The sequence below is a fragment of the Rhamphochromis longiceps genome, linkage group LG3, assembly GCF_057381845.1.
Source record: "Rhamphochromis longiceps isolate RC_006_pf linkage group LG3, R_longiceps_female_GT1.1, whole genome shotgun sequence".
NCBI lineage: Eukaryota > Metazoa > Chordata > Actinopteri > Cichliformes > Cichlidae > Rhamphochromis > Rhamphochromis longiceps.
Genome location: NC_140559.1, coordinates 18,683,485 through 18,707,608, shown reverse-complemented (window position 1 = coordinate 18,707,608; position 24,124 = coordinate 18,683,485). Strand labels below are relative to the sequence as shown.

At 42.0% G+C, this 24,124-nt stretch overlaps 1 protein-coding gene across 1 annotated transcript; it reads right to left on the bottom strand.

Annotated features, from left to right (window-relative positions):
- Positions 1-523: 523 nt before the first annotated feature.
- On the bottom strand, positions 524-24,124 carry LOC146673273 (junctional adhesion molecule-like). Its single transcript, XM_085401818.1, has 7 exons — positions 23,834-24,124; positions 23,545-23,631; positions 22,471-22,539; positions 18,531-18,869; positions 18,110-18,292; positions 17,484-17,831; positions 524-2,874 (listed from the first exon to the last, which is right to left on the bottom strand). Exons 4-7 carry the CDS (start codon positions 18,667-18,669, stop codon positions 2,516-2,518), a joined length of 1,029 nt encoding a protein of 342 aa, XP_085257944.1. The 5' UTR covers positions 18,670-18,869; positions 22,471-22,539; positions 23,545-23,631; positions 23,834-24,124; the 3' UTR covers positions 524-2,515.

The following is a 24,124-nucleotide window of genomic DNA, read 5'->3' as shown; positions in this document are numbered from 1 at the left end:
ATTATATATAAGAGACAAATATTGTTCTTTCAGTATGTTAGCATAACATTACATTTGGCTCAAAGATTAGATATGTATAAAACAAAATGTACGAGCTGTGATAACTGTTTCTGATAAAATGAAGAGTAGACTGATATATTAAATATTCCTTTATTGGGTGAGAAAATCAGACCATGTCATAACTGCTTTAAGTCATACAGAATAGATATCAGAGCCTTAATCAGGCGGACTTCTGCTAAATGGGTCAAACTGGGCAGAAAGTATACAAACACATAACATCCTTATAGAATATGATGTAACGCTATAGATCAACTTACCTCAGAATATATAAAGCATAAAAACAATTACAGCAATATGATGCAACAAACACAGCAGTACTACTAATCCAAAATACTCAAAGCTTCATAGAACTGAAACAAACATTTATTTTTAGCTCCATTCTGCTGCTGATACATACTTTAGGTTTCTGAATATTAAACTTGTTGCTGCCTTTCACACCCTAGGCCATGTGACCTCAGGAAATCACATGATAGGGTGGGGCCAGGTTTCACAATGAGTTCACCCGAAACCCTGGCTGATTGTGACCCACACCCGTTTTCACACCTTGGCTCATGTGATTAGGTAGAGTTTCATTAGGGGGTACTTTTGTCCCTCTCAGGGGGACACTCCCACAGGGCTTAAATGTGGGAATCTCCACCATTTGACCTTAGAACTGAAGAAGCTTCTCGGATGAGAGGTGAAATGTCGTCAAGCAAGTTAAAGAAGTCCAGACGCTTTTCTTTACAAGCTCCTTAGACTACGATGACCTGGATGACTGAGAACCTTCACAGACCTACTCTGTATGTTCGTATGGGTCTAACCCTTTAAGTCCTTTGATTTTTTCCTCGTACTTTATTTTGCCTTTTCATTAACTCTGTCTTTGTACGGACGTGCCGAGTTCTCCGTCGTTTTGTACATAACTGTTTTTGGGGCAAATAAAATGCAAGTAGGGATTCAAAACGCAGAATTAATGATTAGCAGTGTTGGAAATGCTAGTGCTTCATGCAGTGTTTTGATTTTGTTGCCACTTGTACCCACAATGCAATGCACGAAAGTCACGTGGTCTGTCAATCTCTATATGGTGGACTGTTAAAGAAGAAGCCATATACAGGGGTGAGGGGAGGTGACCCTTTTGTGATCACCAGGAAGCCATACACACACATACACACACACGTGCTCGCACATGCATGCACACACACATACACTGTTTTTAACTTTTATGACACCATAGGGGTTTTTCAATGGGAGGTTGTGTCATTTCAATAAAAGGACTGCAAGCAAGGGCTGAAGTTGGAGTTTGCAATGGGTGATCGTGGCTCACGAGTTGGCAGTTCATCTATAATCAGAAGGTTGCCGGTTTAAGCCCCGGCTTGGACAGTCTCGGTCGTTGTTTCCTTGGGCAAGACACTTCACCCGTTGCCTACTGGTGGTGGTCAGAGGGCCTGGTGGCGCCAGTGTCCGACAGCCTCGCCTCTGTCAGTGCGCCCCAGGGCAGCTGTGGCTAAAATGTAGCTGCCATCACCATTGTGTGAATGGGTTAATTAATGTAGTGTAAACCAATTTCGAGTCATTAAGGACTAAGTAAAGCGCTTTACAAATACAGGCCATTTACCATTTGCTCCTCGGGTGAGGAGCCTCCAGGACCCTGGTCCAGCGGTCTTCCCTTGCAAGTGAAAAACCAATTGATCTCTCTTTGTCGTTCTTTGTTAACGGTGATAAGTCTCCGAACCAGCAAGGCCTGTGAGCGCAGATGTAACAACACCAATGTTTCTGCTTGTAGTACTGTAAAATAGGTGGAATGAAGACACAGTTCCAAAAGCAAACACATTTGGTTGGTGCTGAGAGTGGTCCTGTTGCTAGGGTTGGGGTCATCCTGTAATTTCTTACGAACTACCTTGAATGCAGTAACTGGGATGCAAGTGAAGAGAGATGTAACATCAAATGAGACCATTGTTTCATCTGCCTCTGACAGTTGTGCAGTTACACATCTGGCTACAACTAACAACTTAAATTCAGTTGACCAATTCAACAAAGAGCAGCAGGTCAGATGCTCACACAGTAATCTAAGAAAATGCACTGAAGCTCATATTAGAAATTATTGTGAGTTGTGATTCTTTTCCCTGTGCTGAGACATAACACAGATCTCAGGGCACCAGCAGGATTCACTTTCACAGACTCACAACCACCAGCTTCACCCCTCCCCTCCCCCTCCAGCTGTAGGCTTTAACATTGAGTTTCCCCACACATGTTTACAGACGAGTTAGAGAGCAAGAGAAGAAGAGACGGATTCATAAATGTCTTTGTTTCTGCTCTAACCAAACAATGCTGCTCTACAACTCTAGACTACCAGCCACAAAGACAACAGCTGGAGAAACATCTGTCTACTTCTGACATCCACCAGCTCATCCATACAACAAACAAACATCAACAACCAGGAAGCAGCTTCACCTCTGATCACACACACACTCAACTCTACTCACTCACCTGGACAAACAACAACAGTAAGGGTGGTGTTGCTGATGATCTCCCATGAGTGTCTTTCTGTCACGTAAACACGACACTCGTATGTTCCAATATCAGCAATCGACACATTTCTTAGAATCAAAGACGCGTCTCCGTCCTTCATCTGTCTGTCCTGCAGATCCACCCGGTTCTTAAAAGATGGATGCTGGTCATCTGGAACAAACTGTCCACCCTGGTACAAAAGCACATATTTATCTCCCAGGCCAGCTCTGCTCCAGTGTGCAGATCTGATGATGTTGTTGTTGTCGTTGTTTGGAGCTCGACATGTCAGAGTGACGTCCTGTCCAGGCACAGCTGTGATGATTTTCTGGGCTGAAAGAGCAAACAACGCAGAGCAGAGAGGTTAAAGGTCAAAGTACAATTATGTTCAGAATGATTGACTTTAAATATTTTGTTTATTTCGTTTTACATTTGAGATTTTAGTGTGACTCAATGAGGGAGAATTTTAGCCTCATGTTAAACATGCAAAGTGTCAGAAACTACAAGATGTTAGCTTCCACAGCAACAACAACATGTGAACATAATGTGTGAGAGAAAGCAGCCCTCTCAATATAAGACACAGTAAGTTTCTTAAGGGCATATTTATAGAAATTTTCTTAAAAAACACATATGCAGGTGTTGCATGTAGATAAAATGTTTCAAAATCAGTATACACATATTTCACATAAATATAATCTATAACATTTTTTTTCTGTTGCCCACATAATTCACCCCCACCACCGTTAGTGTTTAGTGTTCCCGGTCAATATTGACCGGTCAGTTTTAACAGCTCTTCAATTAACATAACAAACATTTTTCACCACCAAATTCATCTTGATGCATGCTCAATCATCCAGGTAAGTAAATCTCCAAAAGTCAATTCTGTTCATCTGGATGTAACATTTTCTGTGGGAGAAATGTTTCATCACTCATCCAAGTGACTTCTTTAGTCTCAGCTGACTGCAGGTTTCCCCAATCTTATAAACAGTACATTTGCATGATGACTGAAACCAGCCCACTGAAGGAACAATGGGCTGGGAGGTCAGTTCCTTAATCATAATTATGCAAATTCTCATGACCATTGATCAACAACCACTGACCAAAACCCACTGATCAATGGCCATGAGTCCCATTCACAGAGAGTTGGTGAATGGCTGCAATCACAGCATTGTAAGATGGCGAAAGATGTATCCTTAGTCCTCCTCCTCGATTCAGAGATGGTCTTTCCCTTTTCACGTAAACGGCCTCCTTGACTCCGCGCTCAAACCAGCGTTCCTCCCTGTCCAGGATGTGTACATCCTCATCATTGAAAGAGTGTCCACTGGCCTGTAGGTGTAAATAGACTGCAGAGTCCTGGCCTGATGAGGTAGCTCTTCTGCGTTGTGCCATCTGCTTTGCCAGAGGTTGTTTCGTTTCCCCGATGTATAAATCCTGGCACTTAACAGCGTAAATGCATGTGGTTTCAGGATGTGGTGTTCAGAGCTGCCCACCAGTGGCTTGAGGATCGAAGCCAGAAACTTGGAGATGTTATAGGTGACAGAGTTGATCACACAGACAATTGGCCTTAAAGGTATCTTCGGTAAACCATACAGACTTGGTGTATAGCCTGTGGTTTGAGGTCCGGTCGATAGTCTTGTCTTGTTCTAACTGCTTCAGACAGTCTATCACCTTCTTCCTGTAGCCACTTCCTGGGTTTCGTTTCAGTGATTCTAACAGTGACTCGATGAGAATACCTCTATTCCAGCCATGTGATTGATTCAGTGTAGGGATGGGTATCGTTTAGGTTTTATCCGATACCGGTGCCAAATCGGTACTTTTGAAACGGTGCCGGTGCTTAAACGGTGCTCGAACCGGTGCTTAAAGAATGGAGAACACAAACTTTGTCCATAAACCTCTCATGTTCAGCTGTTTTTTTTTTTTTTGTAAAAAGATAACAATGTTAGCCTTTTCTGCAGCTATGGGGCATATATGGTATCACTCTTGGCTGGAAGCAGTGCTTAAACAATGGAAAAAAAACGCAAACTTTGTCCAAAAACCTCTCATGTTCAGCTGTTTCCCACTTTTTCTTTGGTCATTTTAGCCTTTTTGGCCAGGGTGAAGGGAGTATCTGCCATCAAACAAGAGGACAGCCGCATGTAGCTATGATGATGTTTGCTAGTTCACCTTACATGCATTAATGTAATAATGTGGTTAGCCTACTCAACGTAAATTACACTCGAACAACATTAAGCGACTCACGCAGAGAAGAACGGCTTCATCATCCTCATCATTTCTGCTACACTGGCAGGGCTAGGGGCCAGGACTCTATTCTTCGGGTTTTTGGGGGATGTTGCTCCGGGTCCGATAACTGGCAACCCACCCAACGTGCACAGTGTGAGGTCTCACAGCAAGCTATCAAATACGGCGCATTTCTCGGCTTTTAAAAAAACCGCTATGCGTCGCCAGGTGTTTCATCGGATTCGAGGTGTTACCTCCTTTGACAGTATCACAGTATCAGCTTAAAGCACTTGTTGCAGGCTGCTGAGTTTGCATCTTTTGCTGTGAAGTACAGCCAGACTTTTGACCGCTTCGCCTTGGACATTTTTAATCTGTAGCTCTGCTCTAACTGAACGTACGTACCTGGCCCCGCCTACTATCCTGGGAAATGTAAAATGATTGGCTAGAAGTGTATCACAGCTCAGGAAAAAAAAGCACCGAAATAAAGCACCGAAATGTGCGCTGCTTTTCGGTCTGGTTACTACCGTTTATGTCAGAACCGGTGCCATCATGGCACCGGACACCGGTACCCATCCCTAGTTCAGTGTGATGCTATTTTCATTGTTACTGGACTCTCGTGATGTCAAAATATGGCTGGAATAAATTCTAGTTTTTGTTTGTTTTGTATGCAGTTTGCCTCACAGTGTGTTGCAGCTAAAGGCCCAGCTGCTGTATTTCACTGAGAGGGAAAAGAAAGAGAGCTAACTTCACTCAGCGATGGAGAAAGATCAGAAAGAAGAGAGGTTAAATTTAAAGGGAAGGACTGCTCTGTGGTGTTTGATAAACTGGAAATGTGAACATTACATGTAATCTCCTCATTTCAGTCACATGTTGGGTTTCCCTGGAAAACATCCTAAGATATTCTAACTATGAAAATACAGTTTAGTGGTTTTATGCAGAACACATCTGGTTGAATTCAGTTGTGTAAATCCATAAAGAAAAACAGGTCAGCTGATCACAGCTTGTACACTAAGAAAACCTACTGAAGCTCATAGTAGAAATTATTGTGGATTGTGATTTTTTTTTCCCTTTGCTGATCCACTACACAAATCTCAGGGTTCCCCATCTGATGAATCTCAGTGTAACCCCTGACTGAATCATTTTACTGTTCATGTGTGGAGGAAAAGTCACCCTCTACCCTTTAGACAACAAAAATAATCCTTCACTGGAGGTGTGCTAAATAACAGATTCAAGCTAAGTAAATTCATCACATTTCAGGAGCGGGACCTAACCTCATGCACGCCCCTTCTGGCCATCAGTGTGTAAATATGACTCCTTCACTAATAACCTCTGTTCCGATTTCCATGCACTCCTGCTTTATTTTTTTCTTCTACTTCACTTCTCACTACTTCATGGGGAACTGCCCGGCCCGGGAGCCGCTGCCAGTCCCCTCTGAGGCCTTCTCCAAACTGCAGCATCAGTTCACGGTTCTTAATCCATCATCATTCATCTTAACTAAGGATGTTGTCCCAGCTAGTGAACTAAAGCATGCAAGTGAGTTCCTGCAGGTTACACAAAACAACAACATGTGCTGATAATAAGTGAACATAATGTGTGAGAGAAAGCAGCCCTCTCATTATAAGACACTGTGAGTCTCTGCATGCTGCCTTTATGGAGCTACAGCTGTTTGTGTACAGTTCAAACTTCCAATGAGTCTGTTAAAGAAATCACAGTATAGTGACGTTTGGTAGGCTGGACTGTATGACAATAAGAAACACATTTGTTATGATAAGAGTTTAATAAAAAGAAGTTTAACAGGTTCAGTTCTTGAATGTTTATCATAAATAATATGAGAGATATTTTATTGAACAAAATATCAGAAATCTGCACTGTCATGAACAAATGTGAAAATGTAATTTTTCATGATTTATTGGGTTAACCCTCTGAGGTCTAAAATATAATTGGCCATTTTTGACGACACTTTTTTTTTTTACATTTACATTCATTTTTTTTCTTGTCTTACATGTATCGTTCTTTTCAGCTCCAACCTCACCTGTCTGAATGTGCAGTTGTTTTTTTTTCATTGACATACTGTAGTAACACTGACTGATCTGAAATCACACAAAGAACAATAAAAATAAAATCCCAGTAGTAGTTTTTTTATCTGCTTTTTTTTTTTTAAATTGTAAAATCCACACATATGTGGATTGTGTGGGCTCTCTCTTCTCTGATTTGATTGTTACATTTGTGATTGAAAGGACATTGACCAATCAGCTGAAAGGAAGAAAAATTGGCTGAAATTCATACTCGTAATTTGAAACTGACACACAAACAGGAAACTTGAGCGCAGAGTTTTACACATAGTCTTTTGCTTTGTATCTGTAACCAGACCTTAACAAAACAAAGTTTGTAACTTGTGTAAATATTTTTTAAAACACAAAAATTCTCATTTGTAGATGCACAAACATAATTTTTTTCAGATATTTTGGTTGACAAGGTTACAAAACTCTGCATTTGATTTACAAGTACAAACTATTCATGAGCACAGTTTAAGCCCATCCACACATTACATTTGAGCAGCTCGATTACAGATGTTAAATCCACATAGACTCTAACCTTATGTCACTTTCAAACACATTAATATTAACATGTATTGTTCAGTTTCTAACAGTAAATCTCACCTGCTGAGACAAACACAACGACGCTGAAAAACAGGAAATTGGAGCAGAGTGATGCAGTTCCAGCAGACATTTCTGTGTTTCTGTATTAAAATCAGAATCTGCGCTTCAGACGAGAAAACATGAGATGAAGTTTGAGGTTCAGATGAAGCTGAAAGTCCCTGAGTGAAAGAACAGCTCTGTAACTCCACACTTTTGAGTTAGAGAGAGAGGCTGGTGGGCTGGACTGGAGCCCTCCAATGGCTGCAAACCAAAGTTAAATAAATGAAAAAAACTGATGAACAGCCAGCCTTTAAATAGTGACACCATAATATTTGTACCTGTCTTTGAAAAGTTTAGGACTCTTATTATACTGAATGATCGGAAGATGGCACCGAGTATGGCAGCCTTGTCGCGAGCTCCCCCAAGCAACAACTGTTTTTTGTGTTTAATTTTACTTTTCCTTTATTTTTTCACGAGTAACACACGAGTAACACGACGCAGAGGGAGAAGATCTGGCGTTCTGATTCGACTGAGACGGCGCACTAATAGACTACCACTACCCAGTTTATTTAATGTGCAGTCTCTGGAGAACAAGCTGTGCGAGCTTCGGGCACAGATCTCATTCCAGTCTGTTCTCTGTGCACCGCGCGGACAGGTCACAGGATCTTACTGGGAAAAACAGAGGTGGTGGTGTGTGTTTCATGATCAACAACAGCTGTTGTGATTATGCGAATGTGCACCCGGTCAAATCCTTCTGCTCACCGGACCTGGAGTACCTGATGATTAAGTGCCGGCCATTCTGGCTACCAAGGGAATTTACAGCAGTGATTATTACGGCTGTTTACATTCCCCCACAAGCTGACACTGACCGCGCACTCAGGGAACTGTACAGCGTGATCAGCAGTGAGGAAACCGCACACCCAGAGGCGACGTTTATCACGACCGGGGACTTTAACAAAGGAAACCTGAAGAAAGTTTCACCAAAACTCCACCAACACATCCATTTCAACCCTCGTGGAGACCGGCTACTTGACCACTGCTACACCTCTTTCTAGGAGGATGATCTGATATCCTCATGTTGGTGTTGTCCCCAGATCATCATGAAAATGTTGTTCCAGGTTCAACATTGCAAGTGACCAATCACATTGTTGTGACGTTAATCTTTTGCACGCCAAGCCATTCGTGCATTTATGAAATTCCAATGTTGCAAGGACAATATCAATTCTGCTTACTGTTTATTAAAGGGTTACGGTTAGGGTTAGGGTCAGGGTCCGTTGATCGGCGGACAGAGGCGGTTTCTCGCAGCTTAAGTACAGTTTTTTGTTTTACGCCGGTTTTTCCCGAAGTCGCAAAAGTATGACGTCACAACATTCTGATTGGTCACTTGCAATGTTGATCCTGGAACAACATTTAGTGTGATGATCTGGGAACAACACCAACATGAGGATATCAGATCGTGCCTTTCCGGGATGCATACAAAGCCCTCCCCCGCGCCCCATTCGGCCAATCAGATCACTGCTCCATCCTTCTCCTGCCCGCCTACAGGCAGAAGCTGAAACAGGATGCTCCAACCCTGAGGGCGGTGCACCGCTGGTCGGACCAATCGGAGTCTACGCTGCGGGACAGTTTTGATCACGTGGACTGGGAAATGTTTCACGTGGCTGCTGACAACATTGATGAGTACACAGACTCAGTCTGCGGATTTATCAGAAAATGCGTGGAAGATTTCGTCCCATCCAGAACAGTTAAATCCTTCCCAAATCAAAAACCCTGGATTAACAGAGATGTTCGCACGGCACTGGCGGCACGGAGCACCGCTTTTGCCTCCGCGAACACATCGGACTACAAACATGCACATTACGAACTCCGGAAGACGATCAAAGCAGCCAAACGTGAGTACAGGGACAGGGTGGAGCGTCCTCGCCCTGTCCGGCCTGGACGTCCCCGCCCTGTCCGGCCACCTGCCAGGCCGTTGCCTAGACATCATCGTTGTCGCGGCCGGCCTCCGGACCTGCCCCGCTGTTGCCATTGCCGTCTGCACGGTTGGCCCCCTGAACTGTCTGCCCATCGCCGCCGTTGCCGTCCGCACGGTCGGCCCCCTGAACTGTTTGGGTGTTGTTTTGGACTCATGTTTTGTTTTTTGGCCCTCTTGGTGCTCTTGTTTTGGTTTGTGTCTGTAAGTTCAGTCTGTTATGTTTCCTGTTTTACTTTGAAAGTCCTTGTCTCATGTAAATGCATCTGGTTGTGCTTCCTTTGCCTCGTTAGGCCTGATTTGCCCCAGCTGTGTTTCCCTCCTGTTACCCATTCCCTGATTGCTCCCTTTGTGTATTTAAGCCCTGTGTTTCAGTTTGTCCGTGTCGCGATCTACCCTCATTTATGCTCTGTGTTCTGTCTGCCTGCTTATGTAAGTTTATTTGGATTTTTGTTACGTTTTGCCATCCAGCAATAAAAGCTGAGTTTTGAAGTACACTTTTGCCTGCTGTGAGTCTGCACTTTGGTTCCACCATTTCCGGCCTGCCCACAGCCATTTCATGACAGCTACTTGTCCGGACGAGATTCCCGGCCGCATTCTCAAGTCATGCGCGGCTCAGCTGGCTGGAGTGTTTACACACATCTTCAACCTTTCCCTCTCTCTGTCTGTAGTCCCAGCCTGCTTCAAAATGGCCACCATCTTCCCTGTACCCAAATCCTCCACTATCTCCTCATTGAACGACTGACAACCTGTAGCCCTGATCCCCATCGTAAGCAAATGCTTTGAGAAGCTGATCAGGGACTTCGTTTGCTCTGCACTACCGGACTCACTGGACCGTCTACAATTTGCATACCGCCACAACAGGTCCACTGATGATGCCATAGCCCTGACACTACATACTGCCCTGTCACACCTGGAGAAGAGAGACACGTATGTGAGAATGCTGTTTGTAGATTACAGCTCAGCATTCAATACCATCGTTCCCTTGAAGCTGGACAGGAAACTGCAGGATCTAGGACTGAGCAGCTCCCTCTGTAGCTGGATCCTTAACTTCCTGTCTGACAGAGGCCAAGTGGTCAAACTGGGCAGCATCCCCTCATCCCCCTTCACACTGAACACTGGTGCTCCACAGGGGTGTGTACTGAGCCCTCTTTCTGTACTCACTCTACACCTACGACTGCACGGCCACTAACAACTCCAACATCATTGTGAAGTTTGCGGATGACACTACAGTGGTGGGTCTTATCACCAAAGGTGATGAGACGGCCAACAGGGAGGAGGTCAGCGCCCTGACCCACTGGTGTCAAGACAACCATCTCACACTCAACGTCGCAAAGGCAAAGGAGTTGATAGTGGACTTCCGGAGGTGCAGAGAAGTACACACCCCCATCACCATCAACGGCGCTGCTGTGGAGAGAGTGAGCAGCTTCCGCTTCCTTGGTGTACATCTGGCTGAGGATCTTACGTGGTCAGTACACATAAACAAAACCGTGAAGAAGGCGCAACAGCGTCTCTTCTTTCTCAGGAGACTGAAAAGATTCGGCATGAGCCCCCGCATCCTCAGGACCTTCTATCGCTGTGCCATTGAGAGCATCCTCACTGGATACATCACCACCTTGTAAGGCAACAGCACCGCTTACAACCGCAAAGCTCTCCTGTCATGCGGCGGCTGTATGAAGGCAAGACAGGACCCAAATGCACGCCTCTAGACACATGGGGATGAACTCAAAGGCAGGTTTTTATTAAGAGGAACACAAGAAGTCATACAAAACTATACTGTTTTGATGACTGTTTTGAGGCGCTGGGAAGACACGGGAAATGCACACAACCTAGAGGGACGACGCAACACAGAACAAAGGGACACTCTGACATAAATACACAGAAGGTAATGAGGGAAGTGGGAACACACGGGGAACACAGCTGAAGACTATTACTCATGACCGAGCAGGGAGGACACGAAACTGAAAATACTGACACCAAGATGTGGACCTTAAACACAACACAGTACACAGAGATGAGCACAGAGAGAGAGGCAGAGAGAGAGAGAGGCAGAGGACAAGGATGAATACGAGGGGATGAGGAGAACACAGAACACAAAGGACGGGAACACGGTACCACGGTACAGTACGGAACAAACACCACAATAAAAGCATGGACACAGGGGGAATCCAAATACCAAACCAAACAATCCAATGGACATAAGGAACAAAATACAAAACCACAGGAAAACTGAGAACACTGGGTCAAAATGACCCAGGACCATGACATCTCCAGAGAGTAGTGGATTTTATCGTGGCGATCGTGGCTCAAGAGTTTGGAGTTTGCCTTGTAGTCAGAAGGTTGCCAGTTCGAGCCCCGGCTCGGACAATCTCGGTCATTGTGTCCTTGGGCAAGACACTTCACCTACCGCTTACTGGTGTTGGCCGATATGGCAGCCTCGCTTCTGTCAGTCTGCCCCAGGGCAGCTGTGGCCACAACTGTACACAGCAAATTCAAAAGTCTTAAATGTTTTGGTGTTAATAGTCTTCTTGCAAAAGTAGAGTTAATTTTACTCTAAGCAGAGTCACATTCTTTTAATGTAACTCTGAGGTGTAAAATGATAGTAGTTAAAATCGAGTGTTAAAAATGAGTGTTTCTATTTCAAATCTGGAGGTGTTACAATGGAAACATTAACTCTTGACCTCTTAACTCTGAACTCCTACAGGGGCTATGACACCAATAGAGTAAATTCACAGACTCCGCCCCCAGCACGGCTCCAATCGAAGCTGAAGTGAAGCCGTTTCAGAACATTTTGCTCTACATATTTGAGTTGTTTGCCATGCTTGGTAAGTCATTTTTTCAAAGGTTGTTTCAATTATTATTATGAGCTTTTACTTCTGTGGCTCTTTGGAGTTGAGACAAAGCTGTGTGAAAGGCATTAGCCATGTTGCTCGGTGATAGCATAATATTCTGTTTTAGCTAGCTGAAAGGTAGGCTACTGTTTGCGGGCAAATACCACAGCCTTGAAAAAAAGCTTGCATGTGAATTTTCAGTCAAACCTTTGGTCAAATACACCTAAAACAATGTCTAGAATGTGAAATGTTGGTATAATGGTGCTACTGGAAGCCTGAAAACGATCGCCCATAAAAAAACGAGCAAACAGCAGTAGCAGGCGTCCTGACTGGATTCTACGTTAGCATTTAGATCCCTCCAGAGTTTTGTGCACACGGTTTAGGTAAAAATGAAAAAGGTTGAGGTTTTACATTTAGTTCAGTATTACCTGTTGCCTGTGTCTTTGTTTTTTGGGAAAATACTTTACACAAGTAATGGCTCAAAGAGGATTTCTTTTTCTTTTTTTTTACTGTGCTGCAATTGTTTACTGGATTATTTGTGCCATTAATTAGTGTGAACTAATTTTTATTCAATCTCCGCACAGGATATGCTTGTGAAGATGGAATATGGGGGAGAGCAGAAGTGCGTTGAAGTTCCACAAAGTGATGAATGAAGGACATGCATATTGTATTGAAGAAATAAGTGATGAGATGCTGTTATTTGCATTTACCAGCTCACCTATGTCAGACCTTTTGATAAACAAAATTCTAATGAAAGTGAGAACATGTATACTGTTACATCTTTCGGAAAATGTTTTGAAATTGTGGTGCACAGTTCAGAATAAATGTTTTTCAAAAACCATTGCGTCTTTTTAGTAAATGTTTATTTCCAAGAGAAATTTCTAGAAGTTCAGAACAGTAAAATTCCCGCTTTTTAGAATGAATTAGAAGATAACTCTTACGTAGTTAAACTAAAATACTCTTTGAGAGTTAATATACAGGGCTCTAGAGTGCGACCAATTTGGTCGCAAATGCGACCAAATTTCTCCATGGTGCGACTAATAAAAAATACTTGGTTGCACCGGTGCGACCAAGTAAAAAAAATACTTGGTCGCACCGGTGCAACCAAGTATTTTCTCGGAAAAAAAGTTTCAGCAACCCTGAAAGTCTCCGTGTGTTCAACAACAGGCACACATTATGCCCATGTCGTGTTCTAAACCAATCAGAGATACTCAGAGGCGGGGACCTCTGTGATTGGCCGTGGTCCAGATATTCCTGCAGACCTACTTGTGTTTACGTTTGAAAGTGCGGGCAGATAGAGAAGGGTGAGTAGCCCAGGTCAGAAGTGTATGAAGTTGGTATTGAGAAAATATGAAAAGAACAATTGATAACTTTTTCGTTAAGTTAAGGCCTGATCAGTCCAAAATTCTGAGCCAGCGCTCTGACACGGAGCCATCAACCTCTCCGTTTTTGTCAAACACTGGTCCGGAGACGGCATCAGAAAATGAGCCACATACGATCGACTCCCAGCCGGAGTCCACTGAAAGTAAAAGTCAGAAAATGTATAGATTTCGAATCGAGTGGCTTGACCAGTTTCCCTGGCTAAGATACAGCCAAGCTGACAATATGATGCACTGCATTTATTGTCGCGAGTGTGGAAAGACCATGGCCGGCAACACAGCATTTGTCACTGGTGCTAATACGTTTCGAATTGAAACGCTGAAAAAGCATACAGCATCGAGAAGACACATTATATGCCGCGATAAATGCTCTGCCAAAATGTCCCCGCTCCCCACTGCCTTTCAGCGGCAGGCAGGAGTAAACGGGTCATCGGAGGAGGCCGAGATGATCATTAAGTTTAACATCGCCTACAATATTGCAAAAGAAGAAGTTCCGTTTACTAAGTTCAAGTCAGAAATAACTCTTCACAGGAAAAATGGCTTGGACATAAACCCCACATACAGCAATGATGTTGCGTGCGCCCAGTTTATAGGCGTAATCGCTGACACACTGAAAAAAAAGACGTCAGTGGAAATTGCGAACAGTACATACATGGCCTTCCTGATCGATGGAGACACAGACATCGCCACAAAAGAATGTGTCATTGTGTACGCTCGTATCTTGCAAAAAGGAAGACCAGCGAATATACTGATTGGACACATTGAGGTCCAGCATGCCCATGCCCAAGGTAAGCCATGTCATGTCACGTAGCCTATGTATATGATTAATAATATTACGTCGTGTTACTGAATTAACCATATCTAGCATGTTCTTATCATTGAAAATTAAACATAGCAATAATACATGAATATAGAAACTCAAACTGAAAAAGACTGCATTGTAAACTCTTGATCTGATAAGTAAATGGTATTTTTTTTTAAATTTGTTTAGGAATTTATGCTGCCTCAAAGAAAGCATTTGCTGCTCTTGGGGACCAGTGCAGTAACTGGTTGGATAAAATCATTGCTATGGGGGCTGATGGAGCTGCTGTTAATTTGGGCAGCAAAGGGGGTGTCAAGTTAATCATTTTGAAAGGTTGTTAGTTAATCATTTACAAATCAAAAAAAACGTGAACATGTAAAACTGCGGTGTTAAGTAATGCAGTTTAAAAATTTGGGTACGCCTAACTTTTGTGCTTGTACGCCTAAATTTTGTGCTGGTGCGCCTAAATTTTATTTTTAGGCGCACCAGTGCAACCATGGCAAAAAGTTAGTCTAGAGCCCTGATATATAAACTCTTAACACCAAGTGTTAAATTATCAACGCCAGACAGATTTGGTGTTTAACACTAAATCAGAGTTAACGTACCAACTCTCCAAAAAGAGTTAAATTAACACTCTCTGGTGTGGACCCATATAGACACTTTAATAGTGTTGAAATCAAATCCGACAGTGTTAATTTGGACATGCTGGATTTGCTGTGTAGTTTGCCTCCACCAGTGTGTGAATGGGTGGATGACTGGGTGTGTAAAGCGCTTTGGGGTCCCTAGGGGGGACTACTAAAAAGCGTTATACAAATACAGGCCATTTACCATTTATGGCAGAAACATATTTAATAACAGTCATGACCAGAGATGGGCAGCAACGCGTTACAAGTAACGTGTTACTGTAATCCATTTACTTTTTTTCAAGTAATGAGTAAAGTAAGGGATTAATATAGCAAAAAGGGTAATTAGATTACTGTTACTGTCCCGTAAACACGCTGCGTTACCGCGTTACTAAAACCGTGATTTTTTTTGTGAGAGTGTCTCATGACAGTGACGTAAGCGAGTGCGACGTTTGTGGCAACAACTGTGTGCAGATCAACAATGGATAATATATCGAGTGCAGGAGAGAGTATGAGCGTGCAGCATTTAAAGCGTGGAAGTACTGACCTTATTTTGAGGTTGTTTCCGTAAAAAGTGACAATTAGGGCTGGGTATCGTCACTGATTTCTAGAATCGATTCAATTCCGATTCACAAGGTCCCGAATCGATTCGATCCACGATTCGATTTAATTCGATTCGATTCGATTTAAATCTGGGAAATTTTGACAGTCAGAAATATTATAATTCAGATAAGTACATTTACATATTTTTGTATCAATAAAAAGGAAGCTGAGACATGCAAGACTTTATCAAAGGTGTGAGCATCACAGCAGATGCCTTTGTGTCAAAGTAGCTGAAGATAAAACACAGAAAAACATGTAGGTGATTTTCCTGGCCTGGGATTTTATAAAAATATTCTGCAGTACATCAAAAACGAAAGAAAACCATTAATTAATAAACATTACCTCTGACGTTACAGCGGTTTTATTAGAGACACAGCTAAGCATTTTGCATTTTGAATAATTTTAAAAAGTTTAAATTTGTTCAGTATTGAACAGCAGAAATGAGGTTTTCTTTTCGGAAGAATGTAAAAGGGAAAAAAACAGCGGCCGACAGCGCTGTAAACAACAGTAGACTTGTGCGTAACAAGCAAGCGAATAATGAAGAAAGGGAAACTGTTCGAGAGAGACAGAGAGGGGGGGGGGGGGAGAGAGAGAGCTGCGCATTGCAATGGATGCAAAACAGTAAAAGAGTGAATTCATGACGATGTTTATGTGAAGCGTTTGGATCTTCTTTTGCTGCTGGTTCGGTCAATATTGTTTGGAGAGACATTAAACTAACAGCTTTAGAATCAGCGCATAAAGGGCGTGAACACAAAGCGCGGACCCGCCGACAGATCAGAATCAGCGAGCTGTCGGCTTTCAGCCCCGACTGTGAGAAAGGCGACATCTCACTGATTCTGATCCGCAAGTCGCGCTGTGTGTTTAAGTCTATGTGCAGAATCCCTGTACCTGCTCTCATTTACTGTCTTAACTGTTTGGTGGTTCTTGAAATTTTGTGAGATGTCACCAGAGATTCTGGCATTTCGGGCAAAATAAATTTATATTAAAAAATCGATTCAGGATTTTAATGAATCGATTTTACGTCATCCAAGCCAGAATCGATTTTAATCGATGAATCGATTATAAAAACCCACCCCTAGTGACAATAACATTAGTGGCCGGTGTTCACTGCGTGTAGGGTAAAAACATAGTAGCAGTAGTGTAAAGACGCAAAGTGCAAATTCAAATTCAAATTCCTTGGTAACAGTTTAATCAAAAGGCATTTCTGTAAGGTTTATAGTGTTGGATTGTCATTTATGCTTAGAAGTCTATAATTGTTTGTACACAGCAAAATCTCCAGTGTTAAATTAACAATAGAGAGTGTCTATATGGGTCCACACCTTTGAGTGTTAAATACAACACTGTTGAGTGTTAAATTAACACTTTTGACAGTGTTATATGCTTAAAAGTAACCTAGTCAGTTTTGAAGATTAACAAAGACTAACACTGAGCAGTGCTGATTTTCTAACACTGGAATATTTCTAACATTTTGAGTTATTTTCCAGTGTTAGAAAATCAGCTCACCCATATGTAGCCAGATGGGCTACTCGCCTCCCTTTTTTTTCTTCTCTCTCACTCTCTCTCCTGCGCTCGTTCTTTTCGCCACACAACTTGGTTAATTGGAAACCCACCTGCACATTGATTGCAGGGTGGCGCTAGCCCGTATAAAGCTAAGCCGGTGTTTTGTTGGATTATTTCCTCCCTTGCATTTAGCTCAAAACAGCAGTAAATGCTGGCATACTGCGACGGACTGATCAGCAAGAGCCGATTATATGACAGCTACAGCGCTGTCATGTTCATAACCCCGCCGACCACTTGGTCACACATACAACAAACATCAACAACCAGGAAGCAGCTTCACCTCTGATCACACACACACAAAACTCTACTCACTCACCTGGAGGAATAACACAAAGGTAGATGATGCTGATTGGTTCCGTGCTGATGTCTCTCCTCCTGCGCTTTGTTCCACTAACAAGACGACACTCGTATGTTCCACTATCAGCAGTGTTCACATCCTTCAGAATCAAAGACACGTCTCCATCCTTCATCTGCCTGTCCTGCAGATCCACCCGGTTCTTAAAAGATGGATGCTGGTACTCTGGAACAAACTGTGCTTTTTGGTAAAAAAGCACATATTCATCTTTCAGGTCTTCTCTGCTCCAAACTATAACTATGATCTTCTTGTTTGGAGCTCGACATGTCAGAGTGACGTCCTCTCCAGACTCAGCTGTGATGGTTTTGTCTGAAAGAGGAAACAACACAGAGCAGAGAGGTTAAAGGTCAAAGTACAATTATGATCAGAATGATTGACTTTAAATATTTTGTTTATTTGCTTTGACATTTGAGTTTTTAGTCATGTTGGATTTAATTAATGAACTTCTGAACATCCAGCAGCTATTTAAATGTTTTAAAGTCGAGTTTTCATAGTTGAACATGTTCTGTTGTCCAGCTTTCTACAGCGTCTGCTGGATGTTCACCATCATTTATTTGTCTTTCTTTGTGTTTGTTCATCTGACTCACATTCATGCTGAAGATGCTCTGCTACATGTGGATCAGCAGGATTCAGATTACAGCCTCTGTAGATCAGGATACCAACAGCAGCTGCAACAAGAAGAAGAAGTACTGCAGAAACTGTCAGACCAACTATTAGTCCAACATATCCGTCCTCCTTCCCTCCATCCTCTGTGTCTCCTCCTGTGTGACCTGCAGGTGAGAAACAGGTGTGAGGTGTCAGCTGTCAGGTAGGTGATGAGTGAAGAACAGAACAGAATCCATTTGCTCTTCAAACTGCTGTCAGACATTATCTACTGCACTCTGATCACATCACTCAGACCAGCTGCTTTCTACAAAGTCTCATCAACAACATCTTTAGAAACAAACATCAACAACCAGGAAGCAGCTTCACCTCTGATCACACACACACTCAACTCTACTCACTCACCTGGAGGAACAACATGAAGGTAGATGATGCTGATGCGCTTCAAATACTTTGTTCCTATCTGGACGATACCACACTCGTATGTTCCAGCATCATTAATCGTCACATTGTTCAGAATCAAAGACACGTCTCCATCCTTCATCTGTCTGTCCTGCAGATCCACCCGGTTCTGAAAAGATGGATGCTGGCTTGTTTGATCAAACTGCTCATCTCGGTACAAAAGCACATATTTATCTCCCAGGTCAGCTCTGCTCCACTTCACAGCTCTGATGGGTTTGCCTTGTGGAGCTCGACATGTCAGAGTGACGTTCTGTCCAGACTCAGCTGTGATGTTTTTCTGGTCTGAAAGAGGAAACAACACAGAGCAGAGAGGTTAAAGGTCAAAGTACAACTGTTCATTTCTAAGGCAGCCAATCAGAGAGCATAGGAGAGACTAAACTACATTTATTTATCATGTAACTACTCAATCATTTGCTTCATTCACCCATGCACTTTTTTCTATGTCAGTCATAAGCCAACACAGGAGAATGAAAGTGCTCGTACATGTAAGGTTGCAGAAGAGTATGTCAATTTCTTCTCTTATCACTCCACCCCAAAAGCCATGACACTTCGCGAGATAAAAACAGAGACTCTGAAAGACCAGGTTCTGCAGAAAGTCATCGGTCACATCAGGAACAACACGTGGCATCTAACAGATAAATCCCAGCATGCTGACATTTTGAAATCATTCAAACATGTTCAAAGTGAACTAACAATAGCCGACTCATCTGACTTCATCCTCAGAGGCACGAGGATAGTCATTCCAACTGTCCTACAAGAAAGAGCAATACAACTGGCACACGAAGGGCACCAGGGTATCGTCAAGACCAAAGCGCTGCTACGTACCAAAGTATGGTTCCCAGAGATCGATCAGAAAGCAGAATCTGCAGTTCAAAACTGTCTGCCATGCCAAGCTAGCACACCTGTCACACACACTGACCCTCTGCAGATGTCACCATTACCCGAAACGCCCTGGCACAGTGTCAGTGCAGACTTTTATGGACCACTCCCTACAGGGGAATATCTGCTCGTCATCACAGACGAGTATTCTTGCTATCCAGTCGTTGAAAGTGTACGCTCAACATCAGCATCTTCTGTTATCCCAGTCATTGACAAAGTGTTCTCCATGTTTGGAATCCCAAGGACAGTAAAAACTGACAATGGTCCTCCTTTTAACAGTGAGGCTTTCTCACAGTTTGCAGACTACCTAGGATTTCATCATCGCAAAATCACACCTTGTTGGCCTCAGGCGAATGCCATTGCTGAGAGATTTATGAGAACCCTAGGCAAAGCACTGAGAGATGCCGAGACGCAAGGCACACCATGGAAACAGCAACTAAACATCTTTCTTCGTGAGTACAGATCTACACCTCATAGCACAACAGCGAGCTCACCAGCTGAAATACTGTTTCAACGCCAGCTATACACCAAGCTCCCTTTCGTTAACACCACTCCACGCAAGTGTTCAGATGCTGAAGTGAGAGCAAGGGATGATAGTGCAAAGATCAAGATGAAGGTGATCGCAGATGCAACTTGTCACACCAGACCACACTCACTAAGTCTGGGTGACACAGTGCTGCATCGCCAACCCAAGCACAACAAATTATCCACACCATACAATGCAAAACCCTACAAAGTGACTAAGGTTAAGGGTTCTGAAATTACAGCTACAAGGGATGGACACTCGATTGTCAGGAATGCCTCATTCTTCAAGAAAATCAGACATGGTCTTGAAGCTGCCCCACCTGGACGGCATGTCGACCCCGCCTTAACAGACAAGCCCAGATACCCCGTCAGATCAAACAGACGCGTACCTATGCATCTGTCTGATTACATCAGATCTAAGACTTGAATATCTGAGTGACCAGTTAAAGGTTATGCTGCGTGTAACATGTTTGTTGTTCCTGAATCTAACACTGTAACCAGTATTATAGTGTTGAATGTTGATAGTGTTTAGTCAGAGATCTGCGCAAATGCAGTGCTGTTTAAGTGATGTTTAGGTGTGGAGAAACTCAAGTAATAAGAACGTTCAGTAATTTTATTAGGTGTCGTTGTCATAGGTTCAGATTAATAATTCACCTCGCTGAATACCTAAGTTTGTTAAAAGAAAAAAAAGGAGGTGATTGTGATGTTTACAGAACTTTTATTTTGAAAGGTCGAATGTAAGGCGGAAGGAGGATATAAAAAAAGGAGACAACAGAAAACGGTAGATGAACAAGTTAGTGCTGCAGACTGTGTTGCCACTGCAAGCCTGAGAATTAAAGAATGGAACTGAGAAATACGGAAGGTGTCATCATTGATGTTTGAGGCATGCAAACATCACAGTACTCAATTACTCTATGTTAGCGTGTTTTACTTACACTTTTCAGTTGTAGCTGCTGACAATAAATAATATTGTTTGAATAATTAATGATTTTAGTACAAGATACTGGTCAGTATAGATACCTATTTCTCAAATATTTTAATTCAATTTTAAATAAAAATATTAAGTATATTTAAAGAAGGTATTCTGTGAACCACATACTGAATTTTTTGTCTGAGATAAATGTAAATAAATACCTTAATATAACACAAAAACATACGTTAATATTTTAGATATTTATTTCAACTTATCAAATTCAATAATTACTAAAATGATATTCATAGTTTTTATCATGCTTATCTAACTTATATTTATAGTGATATCTACTAAGCCTCTGAATTACTTTTTAGAGTACCAGCAATAAAGCTGAGTTTTTTCTGTTCATTTTTGCCTCCACGAGTCTGCATTTGGGGTCCTTTCTACCAGCTGCATACAGCAAACATGACGAAAGAACATGACCATAACGTGACACAGACTCTCCCTCCTTGGAGTACAACGCCATTGTTGCTGTTGTTTCTCTGCTGTGTCTTTCCCCCCCTTCTTTTCTTCTGTCCTTCCATTTTTCAACTTTCTCCCCAACGTCTCTTTCTTTCTTCTTTTTCTGCTTCGTCCCCCCCGGTTATGCCCGTTGTGATTGTATTGACTCAAAATAAAAAATCCTAACACACACACATTACACTTCTTTGTCTCTGTCACAGCTGGATTAAAGTCCACACTGACTCATGCAGCCTGATGTCTCCTTTACACGCACACTGGACCAATATGAAAAGAGTTGTTTGGCTTTAAACATATAAACCAGCTGAATTTTATTCGCCTTTATCACAAAGACAAACTGTTTAAATCCAAGTTAAGCCTCACCTGCCGAAACAAACAGAGACACAGACAAGCATCAAAGTGCAGCAGGGTGACAGTCAGAGGCGGAGCCAGACATTTGAAACACCCGGGGCTTAGCCCAAAAGGATAGTATGCATGTGGGATTTTTTTTTCCCTTGGGGGGGGGGGGGGGGGGGTAGAAATGACTGAAAGATTAATTGGCTCTGTTTTGAGTTTTGTTCAAAAAAGAATGACTTCATATAGGGAAAAATATATATCACATGTGCAGAACACCTTAAACTAGTTTTTTAATTAAGCAGCAAGGCAGAACAAAATCAGGGCTGTATCAAGACACGAGGACTAAACCCCAATTCAACCAGACCAAGAACTGATCCAGAATTAAAACAGGACTACAACAGTTCAAAATCAGGACTACTTGGGACTTAACCAAGACAGAACCAGAATCAGAACTAGATGATAGTAGCACTAAAAATCATCATAGACCTGCACTACATTTATTTTTTAATTTTACCAAAGTACAATATTTAGATTGAGAAAGGTTTATATAATTATTTAGCCTTGTTGTGCAAACAAGCCTGCATAACTTAATAAATATAGAATTTGAAAAATAGCAAACCTAAAAAGAAACACTAGGTATGAGATACATGAGGACCTATGATACGGTGATACTTTTGGTAAACAACCATTTGACTAACATGTGTGTCTCACCTGCTCTTGTTCATCTCTGTTCTGTCCTCATTCTCCATCTCCCTCTCTGTTCCTCTCTCTCTCTTTGTGCTGACAATCATCAAATATACAGACATTTACAAACTCTTCAGATAAAAACACAAACACTTTTTAATTGTAACATCAAATCAGACTAAATGTTTATTTTTTTAGATTGATAAATATAAAAAACATATTTGTTAACTTTAAGAGTAAAGAGAGAAATCGTCTGTATTTCTTAATTGCAAATGGCACCAAATTGTATTCAAAATTGAGCCACACTTATGGAGCTCCACAGTTCTTTTCCTGGTGTTTTGGTTGACATCTCTTGATTTTCCCATGTCACAGAAACAGGCTCTGTGTTTTGCCTTATATGCATCCACAGCTGTGCCACCTGTTTACTCACATGGACTCTACTAACCTATCAGAAGCTTCTTCAGCTCAGAATGGAATCGTCTGGAGTTTTCTTATTAATTAACAATAAACTTAGTGTATATGTACTCCTAAATTTGATGAAAGTGATAAAAAACAGAAAGCTCTGTCTCTCTTTATTGTGACATTTAACTAATTCAAAAGATATTTCAATATTTATCTAAAACAAAAGTTTACTCTAAATTGATGTTGTGCAGTAAAAATGTTTTATGTTTTCTCCCTAAAGTGTAAATATCTGGTTACAAATGTGAATATCCTGCTGTGTACTGAAATTCCTCTTGTTTGCTGTCTCCTCTGTTTGTTTTTTTTGTTTGTTTGTTTTTTTTTCTCCATACAGGTGACCCAGGAGTTCTTTTTTTTTCTCTCTCTCTTCCCCCCCCTTCTCACCGTCTCTTCTCCCCTTTGGTTTTCTTTCTTTCTCTCCCCCTCTCTCTCTCATTCATTCCCCCTGTCCTATTTATTTAAAAAAAAAAAAAAATGACAAAGGATGAACTGAAGCTCTGCCATCACGTAATGTCGCATACTGCTGTTTCTGATGTCATTTAGAAAAAAAAAAAAAAAAAAAAAAAAAAAAGAAATTCCTCTTGTTTTGCATACAAATATACTGAACAACATACAAAGTATAATATATAAAATAACATTTACCTGAGTTTTTCTTTGAAAGAACCCTCTAATGTCCATTCTTATATTTCAGTACATAACTGAAACCGATTTAGTCGGGGAGGGTAAGAACTGAAAATATGAAATAAACACACGTAAGCTAAGAATCTCTAAAAAAAAATAGCATTTGTTCGGCTTTTCATTTCGCCATTTGTTGATTCACTTGAAGAGCAAGTAACGTAATATTGGTCAAGTGATCAGTTTGATATCAATCTTTCGTGATGCACCGTCATATTTACATTATTTGTACGGTACGAATGATTTGCTTTGGTACCTGGTCAAACTTAAGCTCTCCTTAGTATGGCTGGCTCCGTCTCTCCAACAGCGCACTGACGGGCAGCAGCTGCCCCGCCCCCTCGCTCAGTCGCTTAGTGCCTGAGCTTGGATCATACCAATATCAGGGGGGGATTCACGCACAGTCGTAAATTCCCACAGTGTGCACTATGTGCTTCGAATATTGTGTGTACTTTTTGTTTTATACAGTTGTCAGCCAGGCATCTAACTATGAAAAAATTACACTCCAAAATACCCCGGGCTTCTGACAAAACAACCCGGGCTTAAGCCC

What these genes read in the sequence shown, in the direction of transcription:
- LOC146673273 (XM_085401818.1), bottom strand. Translation starts at nt 18,669, where the DNA reads ATGAAGGATGGAGACGTGTCTTTGATTCTGAACAATGTGACGATTAAT. An exon ending in CCTTCATGTTGTTCCTCCAG is followed by an intron (nt 18,293 to 18,530) that starts GTGAGTGAGTAG and finishes TCTCACCTGCAG; the next exon opens with GTCACACAGGAGGAGACACA. An exon ending in AGAGCATCTTCAGCATGAAT is followed by an intron (nt 17,832 to 18,109) that starts GTGAGTCAGATG and finishes TTCCTCTTTCAG; the next exon opens with ACAAAACCATCACAGCTGAG.